Source organism: Canis lupus, chromosome 4, assembly GCF_048164855.1.
Source record: "Canis lupus baileyi chromosome 4, mCanLup2.hap1, whole genome shotgun sequence".
NCBI lineage: Eukaryota > Metazoa > Chordata > Mammalia > Carnivora > Canidae > Canis > Canis lupus.
In genome coordinates this window covers 20,678,330-20,701,630 of record NC_132841.1, presented here as the reverse complement: position 1 = coordinate 20,701,630, position 23,301 = coordinate 20,678,330, and the positions used below count along the sequence as shown (strand labels likewise).

The window sequence follows — 23,301 nt, the reverse complement described above, 5'->3', positions numbered from 1 at the left end:
CTGCCTATGTCTCTGCCTCTCTCTCTCTCTCTCTGTGACTATCATAAATAATAAATAAAAAAAAATTTTATAAAAAAAAAAAAAAAAAACAGAACCAAATTAACTGTGGAGCTAAAGGATCAACTTTAGAATGGTAGCATTCTGGGATCCCTGGATGGCTCAGTGTTTTAGCGCCTGCCTTTGGCCCAGGGCATTGACCCTGAAGTCCTAGGATCCAGTCCCACATGGAGCTCCCTGCATGGAGCCTGCTTGCTTCTCCCTCTGCCTCTGTCTCTCATGAATAAATAAATAGAATCTTAAAAAAAAAAAAAAAAAAAAGAATGGTAGAATTTTCATTTTATTCCAAATTCCAATTCTTATACGGATGGTTGGTTGCCTGATACTCTTTTGGAAACAGTAGCTCAAAGGTTAAACATTCATCTCTTGGAAGCGTTTCCAACAGCCAAGTAAGTGACTGCCTTCTGAGTTTGCAAAGCTGATAAAAACCCTGGAATAAATAATACATAGATTTTGGAAATGGCCTAAGTGTACCCCAAGGCTAGCGTATTTTATACCTTAAGAAGAATGGCTCAAAGTACGTTTTAATTAAATATTTATGTTATAGCCAGAAACAGCAAGCGGTCTTTGTGTGGCCAGGGCCAGGATTTCAACAGGTCTATCTCAGCAAGGAGATGGACATAAAATATTTATTCTATACATGTTAAATGTACTCTGCTCTTTCCCTGCCTGAAGGAAGATAAAAAGGCTAGAGATAACCAGTGAGCTGCATTTGGAAGTACAACCTTATTTTAAAAATAAAAGGAAGGTACTTTTCACTCTGTGTCTCTGCCTCTCTCTCTCTCTCTCTCTGTCTCTCATGAATAAATAAATAAAAATCTTAAAAAGGGGGGGGGGGCAGCCTGGGTGGCTCAGCGGTTTAGCGCTGCCTTCGGTCCAGGGCCTGATCCTGGAGACCCGGGATCGAGTCCCACGTCGGGCTCCCTGCATGGAGTCTGCTTCTCTCTCTGCCTCTCTCTCTCTCTCTGTGTCTCTCATGAATAAATAAATAAATAAAAATCTTAAAAAAATAAAATAAAAGGAAGGGACGCCTGGGTGGCTTAGCAGTTGGGCGTCTGCCTTCAGCTCCATGTGTGATCCTGGGATCTGAGATCGAGTCCCACAGGAGCCTACTCCTCCCTCTGCCTGGGTCTCTCCCTCTCTCTATGTGTGTGTCTCTCATGAATAAATGAATAAAATCTTTAAAATAAATAAAAGGAAATGTAATCTTTTATAAAATTTTTATTTATTCATTCATGAGAGACACACACACACAGAGAGAGGCAGAGACACAGGCAGAGGAAGAAGCAGGCTCCATGCAAAGAGCCCCATGTGGGTCTTGATCCTGGGACTCTGGGATCATGCCCTGGGTCAAAGACAGATGCTCAACCACTGAGCCACCCAGGCGTCCCAAAAGGAAATATAATCTTTTTTTTAATTTTTATTTATTTATGATAGTCACAGAGAGGGGGGGGGCAGAGACATAGGCAGAGGGAGAAGCAGGCTCCATGCACCGGGAGCCCGACGTGGGATTCGATCCCGGGTCTCCAGGATCATTCCCTGGGCCAAAGGCAGGTGCTAAACCGCTGTGCCACCCAGGGATCCCAGGAAATACAATCTTATAAAAAGCCTGGGAGGCCAGGTTCAAGTAGGAAGGAGATGTGAGATTTTACTAAGGTGACATGATGTAAAATATTAAACCTTTTATCATTTTCTTGAGGACCATAAAGGAATAACTTTTAATTTTTTGGTTGTGTTTTCTCACCTTTAGGATGGGGAAAACAACATGATTTTGTTTTCCTGCAGCAATCAATAATTGTTAAAAAAAAAAAAAAAAAGACAACAGGGGGCACCTGAGTAGCTCAGTTGATTGAGTGCCTGACTAGATTTCTTTTCTTTTTAAGATTTATTTATTTATGATAGAGAGAGAGAGAGAGGCAGACACACAGGAGGAGGGAGAAGCAGGCTCCATGCCAGGAGCCTGACGCGGGACCTGATCCCGGGACTCCAGGATCACACCCTGGGCCAAAGGCAGGCGCTAAACCACTGAGCCACCCAGGGATCCCCCTCGACTAGAATTCAGCTTGGGTCAGGATCTCAGACACGGGAGATCAAGCCCTGTGTTGAGCACCCTCCTTGAGCCCCACACTGGGCACCACGCTCAGCAGGCAGTGTGCTTGAAGATTCTTTCCATCTGCCCCTCCCCACTCATATAATTTTTTTTTTTTAAGATTTTCTTTGGCAGAGAGAGAAAGAGCGCATAAGCAGAGGGAGCAGCAGAGGGAGAGGGAGAAGCAGGTTTCCTGCTGAGCAGGGAGCCTGACAGGGGGCTTGATCCCAGGACCCTGGGATCATGACCCTCCGACCACCAACTGAACCACCAGGTGCCCTAAATAAATAAATCTTTAAAAAAAGAGACAATAGGCCCAAAATGGAGTCATTTGTGCTAAGCCCACATTAACCAAACCAAGACATAATGCCTAACTTCAATTAGAGTTTTAACCTCTCCCAGGAGTAGAATCTTAAAACTATTCAAGCTGGGATTACCTGGACAACTCTACGGAGGTAATCAGCTTGCTAGAACCTTGCCATCCCCTAAAGGAAGGTCACCTTGCCACAAAAAATCCACTCTGCTAAAAGGAGCTTCTTTGTCCTGCCCGCAGCTCTTTAGAGTCCTTTTTATTCGCTAGATGGAATGCTGGCCAATTTATAAATCCCTGAATAAAGCTAGTAGAATATTTTAAATTTACTTGATTTTTAAAAAAGTTTTATTTGGGAGAGACTGAGAGAGAGAGAGCATGAGTGGGGGGGAGGGGAGAAGAAGGAGCAGACTCCCCATTGAGCAGGGAGCCCCGACGTGGGGCTCAGCCCCAGGACCCTGGAATCATGACATTACCGGAAGGCAGACACTTAACCTACTGAGCCACCCAGGCACCCTGAAATTTGTTTTTTAACACTGCTAACTGCTATATCAATTCTCCAAACTCTTATATGACTGTTGCAAAGGAGAATTTGTCATAGCAAACTAATCTCAAGACTAATTTGGTTTTTGTTTATCTTAAGTCAGAAAATTTAGAATATTTTGTCTCTTTAGATGTGAGTTTTGAAAAAGTTTTAAACTCCAAGATCAATATTACAATAACCTCTATTAAATGGCTTTCTATGTATTACACTTCAAGTTATTCCCTGCCCATAGAGTTGCCTGGCGGCTCAGTCAGAGAAGCATGTGACTCTTAATCTTGGGGTTGTAAGTTTGAGCCCCACATTGAGTGGGGAAATTACTTAAAAACAAAAATATCTTTTAAAAAAAGCTATTCCCGGCACTTTATAAAGTTTCATTTGCCTGAACTATAATGGTACAATATCAATTTTTGTTGGACCACATGTATATGCAACCAAATGTTCCACCTGTACATGGACATTTCCACCTGATTTAGTAGCTTAGAGTTTGTAGGGCAAAGGTCATGAAAATACAATTATAAAAAATGTTTGGAAAAGTTCAATTAATTCCCCAAATTTGATGACTTAGAACAAACTGTATACAACAAGGGACCCCCTTAGCCACATTAACAAAAATGAAACTCAGTAGTGCAATAAAGGATAGAAATTAATTATATGACATTCTTTGATGTTAGGTCCAAGGCACATGTGTTCTAAAACTGATGAATTAGAAAGCCATCTGCTCTCAAGACACTGTAAAGCAATGCCAAGAGCCAAATATTTATTTATTTATTTTTATTTTTAAAGATTTTATTTATTCATGAGAGACAGAGAGAGACAGAGGCAGAGAGGCAGAGACACAGGCTCCCTGCGGGGAGCCTGACATGGGACTTGATCCTGGGACTCCAGGATCATGCCCTGGACCAAAGGCAGGTGCTAAACCGCTGAGCCACCCAGGGATCCCCCCAAGAGCCAAATATTTAAAAGGTGATAGATATATCTAAACTAGACTTAAAATATTCTTTTAAACACCTTAGTAAAGAATAGATGTTTTAAAATGTCCACTTATGGGTAGCCCTGGTGGCCCAGCGGTTTAGTACCGCCTTCAGCCCGGGACGTGATCCTGGAGACCCGGGCTGGAGTCCCACGTCAGGCTCCCTGCATGGAGACTGCTTCTCCCTCTGCCTGTGTCTCTGCCTCTCTCTCTCTCTCTGTGTGTCTGTCATGAATAAATAAATAAAATCTTTTAAAAAATAAAATGTCCGGGATCCCTGGGTGGCGCAGCGGTTTGGCGCCTGCCTTTGGCCTAGGGCGCGATCCTGGAGACCCAGGATCGATTCCCACGTCGGGCTCCCGGTGCATGGAGCCTGCTTCTCCCTCTGCCTGTGTCTCTGCCTCTCTTTCTCTCTCTGTGACTATCATAAATAAATAAAAAATAAAATAAAATGTCCACTTAGAAAATGAGTAAATAAATAATCCAGAGAGAGTAATCCAGAATCTACAGTTACTCCAGCAATGTCCACCGTAAAATTTTTGTTACCATTAGAAGTTCTCCCAATATATCCATGCACTATATATAAATAAAATCTCTTTAACACACAGATTCACAATAGTTTAGGATTTCCTATAGCAAACACAAGTTTTTACCCATTGGTCTAGAATTTGCTTATGAACTAGAGTACTACAAGGTTTTTTTTTTTAAGATTTTTATTTGAGTGCGAGCATGCATGGGGCAAGGGCAGGGAGAGGGGTGGGGAGCAGGAGAAGCAGATTCCCAGCTGAGCATGGAGTCTGCCTCAGGGCTTGATCCCAGGACTCTGAGATCATGACCTGAGCCAAAGGCAGAAACTTAACTGAATGAGCCACTCAAGCACCCTACTGCAAAGTCTAAAAAAAAATTAGGTACGCCTGGGTGGCTCAGCGGTTCAGCATCTGCCTTGGGCTCGGGTAGTGATTCCGGGATCCTGGGATAGAGTCCTGTATCGAACTCCCTGCGGGGAGCCTGCTTGTCCCTCTGCTGTGTCTCTGCCTCTCTCTCTCTGTGTCTCTCATGAATAAATAAATAGAATCTTAATTAAAAAAAAATTAACTGGAACTGAAGTCTTATCTTTAGAATGGCAGGGTTCCTATTTTATTCCAAATCTAGATTTACTCTAGATTTCATTTCACCCAATTTGAAATGTGGTTGACTCACACTAACAAAACATATTAAATATATTAAAATGCTTATTTTTGATTAATAAATGTTTGTAAAACCACTCAAGGTTAAGCCTTCATTTCAGCCCTACCTAGCTCTAAGTATCAGATACCTTTAAACTGTAGATTTAGGTTCACCAGGTCTCTGAGCTGACATGTAAGGAGGAGTTCATCATCCCAGTGGATAGAAATTAAAACTTTCATTGCCTTGGGACGCCTAGAGGCTCAGGTGTTGAGTGTCTGTCTGCCTTTGGCTCAGGGCATGATCTGGATTTCCGGGATGGAGTCCTGCATCAGCCTCCTTGCAGGGAGAGCCTGCTTTTCCTCCCTCTGCCTGTATCTCTGCCTCTCTCTCTGTCTCCCATGAATAAGTAAAAAATCTTAAAAAATTTTTTTTCAGGGCAGCCCGGGTGGCTCAGTGGTTTAACGCCACCTTCAGCCCAGGGTGTGGTCCTTGGAGACCCAGGATCGAGTCCCATGTTGGGCTCCCTGTGTGGAGCCTGCTTCTCCCTGTCTCTGCCTCTCTCTGTCTCATGAATAAATATTTAAAAAATTTTTTTCATTGCCTTAAATGTGGTGTGCACCCAAATGGCACCAGCCACATCAAGCTCTTGTCTTCAACATCTGTATAGATGAGCCTCTACTTTGGTTCCTGGCCTCTGCATAAATTGTTTGAAATGAAGTTGGGACTCCAGCTCTCAATCCTGCTTCTGTGGTTGGGGTCCCGACAAGTCTGCAAAATCCTCTCTTCTTTACAGACTGTCTTCATGGTTCTGCCACTGGCTGTGGTCTAATTCAAACTGATCAATTTCCCTGGACCTAAGATTATAATCTATCTGACTTTCAGTACACAGCCTAGAGGGCTATTACTTCCTCAACACCCCATACTCTCTCCACTCACCAGATTATACCTTTGGGCAGTTAAATCAGCCTGTACACGGGAATCTGAACTCTCAGCCACCCTTCGGTAGGACATGGGGGAGCAGCACAGTTAGGATGCCCACCACACATCACTGGTATCATTGATTACCGAAATACTCTACATCCTTAAAAGCTTGATGGAGCAACGTTTTAGGATTTATCTAATTTAGCCAAATAAAGTTTCTCTCACCATTTTTGCTTTGCCAATTCAACTGGGGCCCTAACTAGTCATGGAAGCTCCCTTTCTGCCTCGAGAGAATACAGCCTTTCCAGTTAAGGCTTCAGAAGATGAAGTCAGTGTGTTGAAGAATAGTCCCTTTAAATTCAGGCAGACAACTAACCCCTGGCTAGAGCCACACAGCTGAAACCTGTCTGCACACAACCCACATCACAAGATCCTCCCTCATTGCTTGTTATCTATCTGCCCAAGTCTTGCCTTGCCATTTTCTTGACCTCTCCATTGTCAAAAATATGTTTACTGTTTACCCCTCCCTCTGCTGACCGTATCAATTCTTTTTTTCCCCTCTCAGCCCAGCAACCTAGTGTTCTTGCCCAAGCCAGCAGCTGATAGGCCCCCTCACCACCTACCTGCTCGCCCAATCAAGGTCTTAACTACCCTTCATAAACTATTATGTTTGGGCATTCTGCTTGTCTGACCCCAAGCGGATGGTGGGGACCACATCAACCACAAAGACACTCTACCTTAATAGATTATGTTCATTATACGATATCTCACAAGAAAATTATATAGTCATGTCAGCTTGAGGGTGAGAAGTGAAACAAGAAACTATGAAGAAAATGGATTTTTCCCAGCATATTTGTTGCTTAAGTAGTTGTGACCTTTCCTGTAAAGAAACGATCTCAAAGTAGTTTTTTATTTATTTTTTTATTTATTTACGATAGTCACAGAGAGAGAGAGAGAGAGAGGCAGAGACACAGGCAGAGGGAGAAACAGGCTCCATGCACCGGGAGCCCGACGTGGGATTCGATCCCGGATCTCCAGGATCGCGTCCTGGGCCAAAGGCAGGTGCCAAACCGCTGCGCCACCCAGGGATCCCAGGTTTTTTTTTTTTTTTTTTTAAGAATTTATTTATTCATGAGAGAGAGAGACACACACACACACACAGAGGCAGAGACACAGGCAGAGGGAGAAGCAGGTTCCATGCAGGAAGCCGAATGTGGATCTCGATCCTGGGACTCCAGGATCACGTCCTGAGACAAAGGCAGAGATGCTCAACCGCTGAGCCACCCAGGCATCCCCTAAAATAGCTTTTCAAAGTATATACCCTGCAGGTTCCTAGACTTGCTTATCCAATGAAGAAATATCTACCCCTGGGCGGCTCCGGTGGCGCAACGGTTTAGCGCCGCCTGCAGCCCAGGGCATGATCCTGGAGACCCTGGATCGAGTCCCACATCAGGCTCTCTGTATGATGCCTGCTTCTCCCTGTGCCTCTGTCTCTATGAATAAGTAAATAAAATCTTAAAAATCTACCCCTACAGAAAAAAGCCCAAATTGCTCAGATAATATCTAAGACAACTGCTACTTTTCTTGGAATTGTTTTGTTTTTAAAAGATTTTTTTTGGGTTGCCTGTGTGGCTCAGTCGGGTCTTGGTTTTGGTTCAAGTCGTGATCTCAGGGTAGTGACATCTAACCCCATGACAGTCTCCATGCTGGGCCTGGAGCCTACTTAAGATGCTCTCTCTCCCTCTCCCATTATTCTCTACTTCTACTAGCACACAGTCTTTCTCTCTCTCTCAAAGCAAATAATATATTTTAAGTAATCTCTACCTCCAACATGGGGATCAAACTCAGGACCCTAACGAGTTGCATGCTCCACTGACTGAGCCAGCCAGGCACCCCTCCTGGAGTTTTTAAAATCACATATTAAGGAGGGAAATCTGTTATACATACCTTAGTCAAGAGGATGTTTAAGCTTGTTAACCTAGGAGAGCAGCAGGTACCTGATGACTTGTTAGAAATGCAAACTCGGGCCCCCCTCCCCCAGACCTTCTCAATCAGAAATTCTGGAAAGTAGGCCAGGCAATCTGTGTTTTAACAAGCTTATCAAGTGATTCTGCTGCATAACAGTTTGCACTTGATCTTAGCCAAAAGGCCGAGAAGTGATATTGCTGCATACCAGTTTGAAGAACCACTGCCTTAGTTTAGGCATAATGATCACATTCAAACTCCATCATTAACGGGGCTCAAAGAAGGAGCTGACTCAGTACTTAAGTAGTACCCTATTTTCACTATCTGATACCTGTCCTCCATATACACAAGAAAAACTTTTAAGGTCAAAAGTAGTTGGGGCGAAATCTTCATTCATGTATAAACCCGAGGCTTGTTTTTAAATTGGTAAACACCAAGAGCAGGTCAATATTACCCTCAAAATGAATACTAAGTAGGCAATAATCAGCTTGACTTAGTCTTGGTTTATACCCAATATCTTGGCTTAATTATCCTTGGCCCCCTCTTTTCAAAGAAGTTCCTAGTTTAGACAATAAAACTTATGGTCTAAATATCACCCACCTCTATTAATAAATCCTAAAATAAGGCAGTGAAAAGTGTCTGATTCTTGAAACATTCTCATCATTCCATTAAAAGCTCTAAAACAGTTTGTGACGATATTCTTAGATGTTAATTTTAATTTTCAAAATAATCAGAATACAAAATTAGAGTAGGAAGGAAACATTTTTTTCATGGAACCCACAAACATGGCAACTAGTTTTGCAGTTAAAGCAAGAAATGTGCTGCACATTACATGTCCAATAGAAGCTTTTATGGTGCCTCTAATTACTGTGATCACTTCGATTAAAACCAACATGTTTGGGATCCCTGGGTGGCGCAGTGGTTTAGCGCCTGCCTTTGGCCCGGGGCGCGATCCTGGAGACCTGGGATCGAATCCCACATCGGGCTCCCGGTGCATGGAGCCTGCTTCTTCCTCTGCCTGTGTCTCTGCCTCTCTGTGACTATCATAAATAAATTAAAAAATAAAACACAACATGTTCTTGAGAGGGAGAACACGTGCAAGCATGTGGAAAGGAGAGGGGTGGAAGGAGAATGAGAATTTCTTTTTTCTTTTTAGATTTTTTTATTTATTCATGAGAGACCCAGAAAGAGGCAGAGACAAAAGCAGAGGGAGATGCAGACTCCTTGCGGGGAGCCCAATTGGGGACTTGGATTGCAGGACCCCAGGATCACACCCTGAGCCAAAGACACTCAGCCACTGAGCCACCCAGGCGTCCCAGAGAGTGAGAATCTTAAGCAGGCTCTGCAAGAGTGTAGCTCAACTTGGGACGTGATCTCATGGCCCTGCTGACATTATGACCTGGACCAAAACCAAGAGTCAGATGCTTAAGTGACTGTGCCACCCAGGCACCCCACCAATACATTTTTCTGTACTTATTTTGACTTTACACTCACTAGGAGCAAACCTACAGGACTTCTGACAATGGAAACCTCAGGTTATCTCAGACCCAAATAAATATTCAGTGCCATCTCAGAGTTAACTTGCAGACTTGCAAAGGTCTCATGAGAGGAGTCTGCTGGGTTAGAAAGGTCACGTGGAAGGAAGTAGGGAAGGAGTGCCCTTGTGCACTGTCAGAGTGCTCTGAAAGCCTGTTAGAGTAGTATGTCAAACCATATGTATAGTCCCCACTCTAGTAATTTTGATAAATTCTAGTCAGTATTTAAGAGATCTAAGGAGCCAAGAGAATTCAGGCTCTGAGCAGCCTTTCTTTCTTTATTTATGATAGTCACAGAGAGAGAGAGAGAGAGAGAGAGAGAGAGAGAGAGAGAGAGGCAGAGACACAGGCAGAGGGAGAAGCAGGCTCCATGCACCGGGAGCCCGACGTGGGATTCGATCCCGGGTCTCCAGGATCGCACCCTGGGCCAAAGGCAGGCGCCAAACCACTGCGCCACCCAGGGATCCCCTCTGAGCAGCCTTTCAAGGGTCAAGTATTATCTGGATCAGGGACAATTCACAAAGACTGGCCTGGATCCAGCCAACCACAGAAGATATGATTCCTTTCCTGCTGAAAGGTCAATAATTCTATCTACTCCTCCATATTTAACATATTCCAAATTTCTTTCTTTAGCAGAAAATGAGAATTTGTTTTCCTACGTAAATATTACCAGAAAGAAGTGACCACGTCTGTATTAAGGTTCAACACAGAGACTCCTGGGTGGCTAGGTGGTTGAGCATCTGCCTTTGGCTCAGGTCATGATCCTGGGGTCCTGGGATTGAGTCTGACAACAGGCTCCCTGTGGGGCTTCTCCCTCTGCCTATGTCTCTGCCTCTCTGTGTCTCTCATGAATAAATAAAATCTTTAAAAAATTTTTTTTCAACACAATTACACTGTCACTATGGCAGAAATCCTGGTTTTGTCCTCCTTATCTCAGGTAAGACTCTGAGTTGTGGCCCAGAAACTAAGGCACTTGAAATTTTTCTACTTCTAAACTGAAGTTGAGACTTGTGGGACTGCCATGGTCTTTGGTCCTGTGTCCAAGTTCATACGTCTCCACTAGTGCTAATTTTTTTTTTCCCGCTAGTGCTAATTAAGATTTACCAAAACTGTAAAAGCATCAAGTCTTCCTAAGTCTACCTTTGGCAGTCTCCAAAGCTTGACCCCTCAACAAAGGTACACTCCATATCCTCTCCACTCTAAGGGTTCAGAGAGAATGGCCCAGGGCTGCACAATTGATGGAATATTGAATTGAATATTCTCTGCAAGTCATGCATGTGTGCAGAGGTTGAGGTGCAGTTATACAGTTAAGATATGCAGTGCTACTCTAAGTGCTCAGGATGCACAAGAGGGCAGATGAAAAGGACATCAGCTAAATCTACTCCCCTCAATCCTGCTCAGTAAGTACAGGGTCTTTACATGTTTGTTTTCTTATACTAAAACAGTATTTTCCAAGTAATTACAATTGAGGACTAAATTATTTAGGTTTCACTCTGCTAAAACATACGAAAGGTACGGTGGAAGAGTCCTATGTTAGCTCTTCCTAACTCTGCCACGATGAATTCTGGAATTCCAACTATTTATATAAGCTGAAGTCAATTATATAAAAATATTTTAAACCTATAAAATTTGATGTCATCCCAAATCTGATATGAGATGAATGCCACAATCACCTCTGAGATTCTTCAAGTCTATCAAGTGATTTAAATGTCAGTGAGCAGTTAATTATGACTTTATAAAGATTTATTTATGGGGCACTTGCATGGCTCAGTCGGGTTAAGTGTCTGCCTTTGGCTCAGATCATGATGCCAGGATCCTGGGATCAAGCCCTGTGGCAGGTTACCTGCTCCATGGATGTCTGCTTCTCCCTCTTCACCTGCTCATGCTCTCTCTCGCTCTCGAATAAGTAAATAAAAATCTTAAAAAAAATTGAGAGTGAAAGAGCAGGTGTATGGGCTTGTGTATGAGTAGGTGGGGAGAAGGGGCAGAGGGAAGGAATCTTCAGGCAGCCACCGAAGGCAGCCGAAGCTAAAAGCAGACACTTAACCAACTGAGATACCCAGATGCCCCCAAAGAGGAATTTAGAACAAAAACTGGTTTTAAAAAATTTCAGGTATTTTAATCTATTTCTTAGTAAGAGCCATGTGGATTCAATTTGGCTTACGGCATGTGTAACATGGCACTTATACTTTCATATTAATGTATTTGGAACACCTACCTATTATTCTAGCAAATAAAGCAAAATGAAATAAAATAAATCCTAGTATGGCATGTATTTCTATGACAGAGAAATAGTCCAGTAACGGTTACTTAAATACAAAAAAACTTTAATCATCTGCTAAAGATGTGAGTCAGTTTTCACTAGTGTTATTTTTTTTTTTTTAAATTTTTATTTATTTATGATAGTCACACACACACACACACACACAGAGAGAGAGAGAGAGAGGGGCAGAGACACAGGCAGAGGGAGAAGCAGGCTCCATCCAGGAAGCCTGATGTGGGATTCGATCCCGGGTCTCCAGGATCGCGCCCTGGGCCAAAGGCAGGCGCCAAACCGCTGCGCCACCCAGGGATCCCCACTAGTGTTATTTCAAAGACATGTCATTTAGGAGTGCCTAGGTGGCTCAGTTGGTTGAGCACCCAACTCTTGGGTTTCAAGCTCAGGTCATGATCTCGGGGTCCTGGGATCAAGCCCCACTCGGCAGGGAATGTCCTTGTCTCCCTCTCTCTCTGCCCATCTTCTGTCCCCGACATGCACATGATTTCTTAAATAAAGAAATCTTAAAAAAAAAAAAAAAAGATATGTCATTTAATCCTTAAAGGAAAAGATTATTTTTGTTTGTTTAGGGAGGCTTGGCATCCAATGTGGGGCTTGAACTCAAATCCCAAGATCAATTCATATATTCTTGGGGTGCCTGGGTGGCTCAGTCAGTTGAGTGTTCCATTCTTAATTTTTTTTTAAAAAAGATTTTATTTATTCATGGAAGACACACACACAGAGGGTCTCCAGGGGGTCTCCAGGATCACACCTTGGACTGAAGGCGGCGCTAAACCGCTGAGCCACTGGGGCTGCCTTAGGATTTTATTTTTAAGTAATCACTACACCCAATGTGGAGCTTGAACTAATAACCTCAAGATCAAGGAGTCACATGCTACCAATTGAGCCAGCCAGGTGACCCTCCTATAGTTCTTTAGACCAGAGTTTCTCAGCTCAAACACTACTGACATTTTGGGGTGGATAATTCTTATTGTAAGCTTTTATTTATTGAGAGAGAGTATAAGTGCGAGAAGGGGCAGAGGGAGGAGACTCCCTGATGAGCAGGAAGTCCAATGTGAGTCTGATCCCAGGACCCTGGGATCATGACCCGAACTGAAGGCAGACACTTAACTGACTGAGCCACCCGGGTGCCCCTGGGTAATTCTTTCTTGTTGCGGGGCTGTCCTATGCACCGTAAAATGTTTAGCAACATCCTTGGCCTCTGAAAACTAGATGCCATAGCATTCACTCACCCAGTTGTGAGAAGTGTCTCCAGACATTGCTAAATGTCCTCTGGGGCAAGTTCACCCCCTGTTGAGAATCACTGGCTTTTAGAGTATATCATGTTTTCTACCCTTTTTACTCAACAGTTAATCAACTCTCAAGTATTCACTAAAATTCTGAAGGAAGTACACACACTAATAAAAAAATTATTTTTAATTAAAGAAGGCTTAACTTAAGACATCATACTGACATCTACTGGCTTGGTGCTAAACTGTACATTTGACATATACTGCATTTTTAAAAACCCTCAAAATTGTAATATAGGTGCTATTTTGGGAAAGTAGAACAATTAAATGAAAGCAGTAACATTAACATTAGTACTATTTGTTTTTTGCAAAGTCTAACATATATAATAACAATGGTAATTGTCTTACTTTCTTAGTTTTTGGTGTACTATCTTTTGGATGACTTGAATTTTTAATGAATAGTTTAGAGACTGATAATTAGAGGGGATTTTTTTTAAGACAAGTAAAAAAGTCTGATTCAAAAATCTTGCAAAAAATTAAGCAGCATGCTATTTTATGATTTATACTGAAATTTTAAAAGACTAAAAAATTTTTATAAAAACCTAATAATGATAATTCTATAAATAAAACTGCAATTTTCTAAGCATTTTAATAAAAGACATTTGGTAATTAAATACTACTATCAATTAAACTGATGAACTTTATTGGGGTTAAAACTATAACAAAGTTCATCCTAAAACATTTTGCAATGCAAAATTATTTCACTCAAGGAGTGTTTAATAATTTGAATGCCAGGAATTACAAGCAATTTTCAAAAGCAGACTCTTCACATTCATAAAACTTTATACATCATTTGAACTAACATATTTATACTACTAAAATCAAACATGCATCACTTTCAAACATTCTTGTATCATGATTTTATATATTACATTATTTAACACCATTCCTCATCAATACACGTATTTTATCATACACTTGCACCATTCTCCTTGGATTTCTGATCTTTATCTTCATTCTTGACATTATCCTGTAACACAATAGACAAGGGAAAAGTGTATTGTATTAGATTCTCTTAAATATAAGTTTAAAAATAGACAGTCAACAGACTCTCCAGATAGCTCATTTTGCCATCTATAAAAAACTGACACTGGGAAACTAGAAAAGAACCTCTCAATTCTATGCAGAACAGTTTCTAGTATTTGAGAAAGCTATTTAAGTCCTGAGAAATGAGAGGTCCCTAGGAACAATAGTTCCCTGCACAGTAGTAAAATTTTTCACCCCTTGTTCTGAGTAGACTGAGGATGTAGGTCTCAATTATTTGAGTTAGTTTATAATGGCATGGAGTTACAGATTTTTTTTTTTAGTGACAAAAAATGGTGAGGCGCCTGGGTGGCTCCATATGTTAAGTGTCTGCCTTCATCTGAGGCCCTAATCTCAGGGTCCTGGGATGAGGCCCCACATTGGGCTACCTGATCACAGAAAGCCTACTCCTTCTCCTGCTTATCCTCTTTTTCTTCTCTCTCAAATAAATACTATCTTTTAAAAAACTAATAAATTGATTTTGATAGTGCCAAAGAGTTTCTTAAATCTGCCCAACAATAAATAGGTTTAAAAGAAGTAAATAAAAAATAAATAAATAAAAATTAAAAAAATAATAATAAATAAAAAAAAATAAAAGAAGTAAATGCAGGCATCCCTGGTGGCTCAGCGGTTTAGTGCCTGCCTTTGGCCCAGGGCGTGATCCGGGGGCCCCAGGATAGAGTCTTGTATCGGGCTCCTGGCATGGAGCCTGCTTCTCCCTCTGCCTGTGTATCTGCTTCTCTCTCTCATGAATAAATAAATAAAATCTGGGATCCCTGGGTGGCACAGCGGTTTAGCGCCTGCCTTTGGCCCAGGGCGCGATCCTGGAGACCCAGGATCAAATCCCACGTCGGGCTCCCAGTGCATGGAGCCTGCTTCTCCCTCTGCCTATGTCTCTGCCTCTGTGTGTGTGTGTGTGTGTGTGTGTGTGTGTGTGTGTGTGACTATCATAAATAAATAAAAAATTAAAAATAAATAAATAAATAAAATCTTAAAAAAAAAAAAGAAATGCTTTTATTTCCCTCAAATTCAATTCACTCTATAGTTCTAAAAAAATGCAAACAAAATTTGCTTTAAGTCTACAATACATAAACCATGTTGACATTCCAACTAAATTCTCGAAAAATATAATCTTTTGGAAATCTCTTTTGATTAATCTGACAAAGGACAGAATATTACTATTTGCTCTGAGAAAAACAACTAAGAGATTAAAGACATTAAAATTTCCAAACAGATTTCAAAGTTAAAATAAACTGAAAAATGAAACTACAAAATCGCTAACCTTCTTCAGAACAGTGTGGATTTCATCCATTACTGTAGATAAGTTTCTGATTGTCTTATTGAGTTGGTTTTCAAACTGCAAATTCATGTTTTCTGAAATCTTTAAGTTTTCTTGCAACTGACTAAAGTCCTTTTTAACTTCTCTGAGTTCACCTGAGAGGCTCTTGTTGGAATTTTCCAAATTTAATATGGTTTTCTCATCTTCATCTGTTTAAAAAAAAAAATGAAATTCACCATTTTACCCCTTTAAAATCTCTAATTTAACTTTGAGATTACAAATATTTAAGGAAGCAGTGCCTGGGTGGCTTAGTAGGTTAAGTGGCTGGCTCTTTATTTTGGCTCAGGTCATGATCTCAGGGTCCTGGGACTGAACCCTGCACTGGGGTCTGTGCTCAGCAGAAGTCTGCTCTATCATTCTTTTTTTCTCTCCCTCCCCCCACTTGTGTGCGCTCTCTAAAATAAGTAAATCTTAAAAAGAAATTTTAAGGAAAATAAAAAAGTTATTCCTTCAAATAGCCACAAATGTCACAGTTAAAAAGTATGATGCAATACTCACTTCATTTAAATTAAGTTTTACCCAAGTATTACTTCTAAACCCAGGTTCCATTTTTAGATGAGTATATGGATTAGAGAAAGCAGAAACTGACAACTAAGTAGAACTAGGGAGGATTTAAAAAGTGCAAAAGAACAAGTGAGGAATCTAAGAATTCACATGAAAATCTAAGATTAATTCTTATAAAGCTAAGCAATTTTATAGGTTTTAATGGTCAAAAGTAAGTTGTATTATGTGCCTAGACTAAAATGCAAAGTACGGATATGTGTACACAGGTATGTATATACAGGTATGTATAAGTGTGTACAATTATATATTCCAACAGGCTTTTCAAAGTACCAAAATACCCAATGCTGTTCCTTACCCGTTTTTTCTTCTAGCAACTGCAGCTTTTGTTCTACTTCAGCCCTTACTTTTTCACTCTTTTCCAATTTTTGCAAGAGGCTTCCTACATCTACCATGGCACCATTGTACACGATAAGACCAACATTTTCTTCCACATCCTTTGATTCTTGTTTTACTGTTGGTGTTGGAAGTAACAGCCTGTTCCCTATAAAAGAAAAGATCACTATTTTATTATTTTTCTTTTTTAATAATTATAATAAAAATAACACAACCTAAGAATAATATACTCAAACCTAGCATATCTTCCTGCAATGCTTCAGATTCTTCATGGTTTTCTTCATCTTTTGAGGTGTCTGTTAATTTCCGGTAAAAGCAAGATTCACGGAGTACTACTTTATTAAGAAGTTTCTTTACCTGTTATGCAAGCAAATAAACAAGTATAAAATGAGAATACATTTTTGATTCTCCTTAACTGTGTTCTAATTTTCACATGTGATGAACAATGGCATCTATATTCTCAGGTATACTTTCCCACTCAAGAACACTTGTGGGTTGTTTGTTTTAAAGGATTTTATTTGGGGTGCCTGGTGGCTCAGTGGTTAAATGTCTACCTTTGGCTCAGATTGTGATCCCAGGGTCCTAGGGTCCTGGGATTGAGTCCCGCATCGGGCTCCCTGCATAGAGCCTACTTCATGCTCTGCCTATTTCTCTCTCTGTGTCTCTCATGTATAAATAAATACAATATTTTATTTTATTTTATTTGAAAGAGAGCAAGTGTGCGTGCACACACAGATGGGAGGAGAGGTATAGGAAGGAAAGAATTTCAATCAACTCCCCATTAAGCACGGAGCCTGTGTTTAATCTCCTAATACTAAAATCATGCTCTGAGCTGAAATCAAGAGCTGAACGCTTTAATCACTGAGCCACCCAGGTGGCAAATTTTTTTTTTTTAAATATTTTTCATATTTTCTTTTTTTTTTCATTTTTTTCATTTATTTCTTTAAGGGAGAGAAAGAGCATGAGCAGAGAGAAACAGACTCCTTGCTGAGCAGGGAGCCCAACTCAGGGCTGAATCCTAGGGCACTGAGGGTCATGAACTGAGCCAAAGGCAGAGGTTTAACTGACTAGCCACCCAGGTGCCCTCCTTGTGATTTTTTTTTTTTTTTTAAACTGTCTTCTCTGGGCAGCCTGGGTGGCTCAGCAGTTTAGCGCCGCCTTCAGCCCAGGGCCTGATCCTGGAGACCCCAGGATAGAGTCCCACATCAGGCTCCCTGCAAGGAGCCTGCTTCTCCATCTGCCTGTGTCTCTGCCTCTCTCTCTATGTGTATCTCTCATGAATAAATAAAATCTTTAAAATAAATAAATAAATAAATAAATAAATAAATAAAACCTAAAATCCAAATTATCACTTGAAAAAATTTTTGTTAGTAAAAACCACGTAACGCTGATAGAAATATTAATGCATAGATTAAGGTATATGTACTGCTTGGCTTAGTTGGAAGAGCATGTGATTCTAAATCTCAGGGTTGTGAATTCAAGCCCCACACTGGGCTTGGAACCTACTTTGAAAAGAGAGGTGGGGAGGGGGACCCTGGATGGCAAAGTCGGTTAAACATCCAATTTTTTTTTTTTAAAGATTTTATTTATTCAAAAAAAAAAGAAAAAAAAGATTTTATTTATTCATTCATGAAAGACAGAGAGAGGCAGACACATAGGCAAAGGGAGAAGCAGGATCTATAAAGGGAGCCGATGTGGAACTCGATCCCAGAACTCCAGGATCACGCCCTGAGCCAAAGGCAGATGCTCAATTGCTGAGCCACCCCGGCATCCCTAAACCTCCAATTTCTGCTTTCAGCTCAGGCTGTAATCTCAGGGTCTGGAGATCAAACCCCACACAGGGCTCCACATTCAGTTAAGGAGTCTGCTTAAAAGATTCTTCCATTCTGACCCTTTCCACATCCCTTTGTGTGCACACTCGCTCTCTCAAATAAATAAATCTTTATAAAAACGGGATATGTACAAAGATATTTATTACAGCATAATCTATAATTCTAAAAAATGAAAACTGCCTTAGAGGCACCTGGGTAGCTCAGTTGTTGACCAGTCAGGTCATGATCCTCACGTTCTGGAAGAGAGTCCTGCATCAGGCTCCCTGCAGGAAGCCAGACCCCCTCTCTCTGTGTCTCTCATGAATAAATAAAATTTTTTTTCAAAAACCAAAAAACTGAAAAAAAGAAAAAAAGAAAAAAAAAGAAACTGCCTGGCAACTGAGACTATTCAAGGCAATTATGGTACATCTATATTACAGAATGCTTTACAGTCATAAAAAGAACAAAGTGGGTTTCTATTTTCGTGGTAGAATGATTATATATTGTTAAATGAAAAAAATTGTCCAAAGGCACCAGCCAGTTCAGTTGGTACAGCATGGGACCCTGGGGATTTATGTTTTTTTTTTTTTTTAATTTTTTATTTATTTATGATAGTCACACAGAGAGAGAGGCAGAGACATAGGCAGAGGGAGAAGCAGGCTCCATGCACCAGGAGCCCGATGTGGGATTCGATCCCAGGTCTCCAGGATCACGCCCTGGGCCAAAGGCAGGCGCTAAACCACTGCGCCACCCAGGGATCCCGGGGATTTATGTTTGAGCCCCACACCGGGTGTAGAGATTACTTAGAAATAAAATCTTTAAATAAATAAAAAGAGGGATGCCTGGGTGGCTCAGCAGTTGAGCACCTGCCTTCCGCCCAGGGGTGATCCTGGAGTTCTGGGATCAAGTCCCACATCAGGGTCCCTGCATGGAGCCTGCTTCTCCCTCTGTGTCTCTGCCTCTCATGAATAAATAAATAAATAAATAAATAAAAAGAAAAAAGAAATGTTATCTATCTGTAATGTATAAAATGATTTTATGTATATATTTATACACATATATTATACATCCTTATACAAAATGTCACATATGCACACATATGAGTTACTTTAAAAAGATCTAGAAGATTACATGAGGCCAGGAAAATATAACTTTGGAGGGGACTTCTATTTTTTTAAATTTTACACATTTCAGTATTTCTTGACTATATCACTATTAGCTCGTATTATTCTTACATTTCAAAAAGATTGAAAAGATAGTTAATTTTCATTTTAAACATTCATAAGACAGATTACCTGAGCCCGAGAAAGATGTAGTCCAAGAGTATAAAGTATTTCTTCCAAATCCTTTTCAAGAAGATAACCACAATGGCTTTGATCAAAATAAACAAATGCCATTAACAGATCCCTGTTAATTGTGATCATTTGAGTCTTTTCTTTTTCCTAAAGAAAATGTGGAAGATAATAGTACATAATCTTTACCCCTGAAATGTGAGAAATGACAACAAAAACATGGAATGACCTTTGCTTTATCTTACAAGTTAAAATGAGTTGATCTGGTTTATATATATCAGAGAAAGGAATAAGACATATTGCTTATCTAATGTAAGCACAAATATCAAAAAATAATTGGCTGAATTTTGCACTGAGTGGTAATATATAAATATACAAGAACTTAAACTTCATAACTATGTTATGCCTAGAAGCCTGGATTGTATGAGAAATGGAAATTATTATATTATAAAGAATAGAGTACTCAATAGATACCTTATCTTTAGAGGGCCTCTCCTTGCAGTACCTGTTGATATCTCTTTTGTCATCTCGTTTGTTTATTTCTTCCTCATCTCGATCTATAAAAGCAACACAACAGCAACAAAATACTCATTAATATAGATATTTTCTATTACTGTAGACATAAAAAATAGTTTTCTATTACTGATCAGTTTTCAAAAGACAGAATAGAAAGAAATAGCATATGAATAAAAATGGTTTGGACTTTAATGGAGTGCTGGCTGGCTCAGTCAGTAGAGCATGTGACTCTTGATTTTAGGATTGTAAATTTTAGCCCCACATTACGTGTAGAGATTACTGAAAAATAAAATAGTAAAAAAAAAAGGGGGGGGGGGGGGATCCCTGGGTGGTGCAGCGGTTTGGCGCCTGCCTTTGGCCCAGGGCGCGATCCTGGAGACCCGGGATCGAATTCCACGTTGGGCTCCCAGTGCATGGAGCCTGCTTCTCCCTCTGCCTGTGTCTCTGCCTCTCTCTCTCTCTCTCTCTCTGTGTGACTATCATTAAAAAAAAAAAAAAGCGGTTTAGCACCACCTGCAGCCCAGGGCGTGATCATGGAGATCAGGGATCAAGTCCCACGTTGGGATCCCCGCATGGAGCCTGCTTTTCCTCTGCCTATGTCTCTGCCTCTCTTGCTCTGTGTCTCTCATGAATAAAATAAAATCTTAAAAAAAAAAAAGAATTATAGTTTTGTTTTGTTTTGTTTTGTTTTGTTTTTAGAGAGGAGGGGGAGAGGAAAGGGAGAACGAGAAGATGGGAGGAGAAGCAGAGGAAAAGGGATTCAGAGAATCTCAAGCAGACTCCCAACTAAGCACGGAGCCCAATGTGGGGCTTAATCTCACAAATCTGAGAATCATGACCTGAGCTGAAACTATGAGTTGGCTGCATAACTGACTGAGCCCCTCAGACACCCCAGAAATGAATTATAAAGAAGAAAAGGAAGAAATGTATAGAGACACTAGAAGAAGGAAAAAATCTTACTTTATTAATGTATCTATTCCATGTTTAAAGATGGGAACCTGGATAAATCATTTTCTTTTTTTTTTTTTAATTTTTATTTATTTATTTATGATAGTCACAGAGAGAGAGAGACAGAGAGACAGAGACACCGGCAGAGGGAGAAGCAGGCTCCATGCACCGGGAGCCCGATGTGGGATTCGATCCCGGGTCTCCGGGATCGCGCCCTGGGCCAAAGGCAGGCGCCAAACCGCTGCACCACCCAGGGATCCAATCATTTTCTTTTTAATGTTTTTCATTTATAGACTTTAAATGATCTCTACACCCAACATAGGGCTCAAATCCACAACCCAAAGATCAAGAGTTGCATGATCTTCTGACTAAGCCAGCCAGGTTCCCAGAATTGTACACTTCTAAATGAGTAAGTTATATAGTATGGAACTGTGTCTCAATAAAGCCATTTTTGTAAAAGGGAAATAGGCAAGTGGTCTAAAGCTGGACTGTGATGATGGTTTAATAAATCTATAAAGTTATTAAGAATGAGTAAGTTGTACATTTAAAAGTAGTGAATTTTGGGACGCCTGGGTGTCTCAGTGGTTGAGTGTCTGCCTTCAACTCAGGGCGTGATCTCGGGGTCCTGGGATCAAGCTCCACATCCAGTTTTCTGCAGGGACCCTGCTTCTCCCTCTGCCTATGTATCTACTTCTGCATCTCTCATGAATAAATAAAATAAAATAAAAGCAGTGAATTTTGTAGTATGTATCGGCACTTAAACGGTTAAAAAAATTGTGTCCTTGGAATGGATTTTTCTCATATATACTATAGTATAGAATAGTTCAGCTGCACTATAGATTTATTATTGTGGATAAATTAATTAATTTAGCATAAATTAATGCATTAATTAATGCTAAGAGTCTGTTTCTTCCATTACAAAAATAGAGAAAACAACAGCCTGAGTAGAATTATAATTACAAGTTATTTTTATTGAGTATACCATATACTAAACAAAGGTTAAATTCCTTTCCTTTATTAACATTTTATAGACATGATCCACCTTATGTGAGTTCAACTTGAAAGCTGTTATTTTCAAAACTTTATCTCTCTTGGAACGTAGATTTTTTTTTTCCCCAACACAACTATCCACATGAAACACATTTAAAGGAACAGGCTCCTGGGGCTCCTGGGTGGCTCAGTTGGTTAAGCCTTTGGCTCAGGTCATGATCCCGGGGTCCTGGATTGAGTCCCATATCAGGTTCTCCGCTCACTGAGGAGTCTCTTCTTCCTCTGCCACTACCCTGACTCATGCTAAGATAAATAAAATCTTTAAAAAAAAAAATAAAGGAACATGCTATCTATAAAAAACTACTTTGTAATCTTTTTCCATGTCATTAATCCTCCAATAGTTTCTTCAAGGGCTGCACAGAATTTAATTGCATGTCTACAGCAAAATATATTTAAATAATTCTCTATTATTAAACATTAAGACAGGAGCACCTGGGTGGCTCAGTTAAGCATCCAACTCTCATTTTGGCTCCCTCATGATCTTGGTGGGGGTTGTAGGATAAAGCCCCAAATCAGGTTCCCCTCTCTGCGACCCCCCAACCTGCTCTCTAAAATAGACAGATCTTAAAAATAAATAAATAAATAAATAAATAAATAAATAAATAAATGTTAAGACCAATTCTGATTTTTGCTTGTATAGACAATATGGAATGAACATCTGTGTTGGTATTTTATTTTATTTATTTTATTTTTAAAAATACTTTATTTATTTATTCATGACACACACACAGAGAAAGAGAGGCAGAGACACAGGCAGAAGGAGAAGCAGGCTCCATGCAGGGAGCCTGACATGGGACTCGATCCCGGGTCTCCAGGATCAGGCCCTGGGCTGAAGGTGGCACTAAACCGCTGAGCCACCTGGGCTGCCCTGTGTTGGTATTTTAAAGGATACAGTTCATTAACATTGTCAAATTTCTGTTCAGAAAAAGTGTAACATTTTTTTTTAAGATTTTATTTGAGAAAGAGAGAGAGAAAGAGAGAGAGTGTGCATGAGCAGAGGGAAAGGGAGAGGGAGAAGCAGATTTCCCAACAGGTCCTGGAATCATGACCTGAGCCAAAGACAGATGCTTAACCAACTGAGCCACCCAGGTGCCCCAATTAAACTGACTATAAGAAATAACTCTTCTCTTTAACCTTGTCAATTGTTAAACTGCATCTTTTATTAAAAACTTTTTGTTAAGAGGCAGCTGGGTGGCAGTCAGTTGAGCATGTGACTTGTGGTTTCAGCTTAGATTATCATCTCAAGCGCCGCATCAGTGTCCACGCTTATGGGAGCCTGCTTAAGACTCTATTTATTTTA

The 23,301-nt window shown here is 40.5% G+C and overlaps 1 protein-coding gene and 1 long non-coding RNA gene across 10 annotated transcripts in view; one reads left to right on the top strand and one right to left on the bottom strand.

Moving 5' to 3' along the window:
- Nucleotides 1–359: 359 nt before the first annotated feature.
- Nucleotides 360–23,301, top strand: part of LOC140631935 (uncharacterized) — a 105,300-nt gene continuing 82,358 nt past the window's right edge. For both annotated transcript variants that reach the window (XR_012029471.1, XR_012029470.1), the window contains exon 1: nucleotides 360–446. This is a non-coding gene — a long non-coding RNA (uncharacterized lncRNA). The remainder of the gene's footprint in view (nucleotides 447–23,301) is intronic.
- The window catches only part of CCAR1 (cell division cycle and apoptosis regulator 1), a 61,606-nt gene continuing 51,539 nt past the window's right edge, over nucleotides 13,235–23,301 (bottom strand). For all 8 annotated transcript variants that reach the window (XM_072823365.1, XM_072823368.1, XM_072823370.1 and 5 more), the window contains 6 exons: nucleotides 19,962–20,044; nucleotides 19,491–19,637; nucleotides 16,621–16,741; nucleotides 16,347–16,532; nucleotides 15,431–15,636; nucleotides 13,235–14,095 (listed from right to left, as the gene is read on the bottom strand). In XM_072823365.1, coding sequence (XP_072679466.1) covers nucleotides 14,036–14,095; nucleotides 15,431–15,636; nucleotides 16,347–16,532; nucleotides 16,621–16,741; nucleotides 19,491–19,637; nucleotides 19,962–20,044 — 803 coding nt within the window. In that variant the 3' untranslated portion in view covers nucleotides 13,235–14,035. The remainder of the gene's footprint in view (nucleotides 14,096–15,430; nucleotides 15,637–16,346; nucleotides 16,533–16,620; nucleotides 16,742–19,490; nucleotides 19,638–19,961; nucleotides 20,045–23,301) is intronic.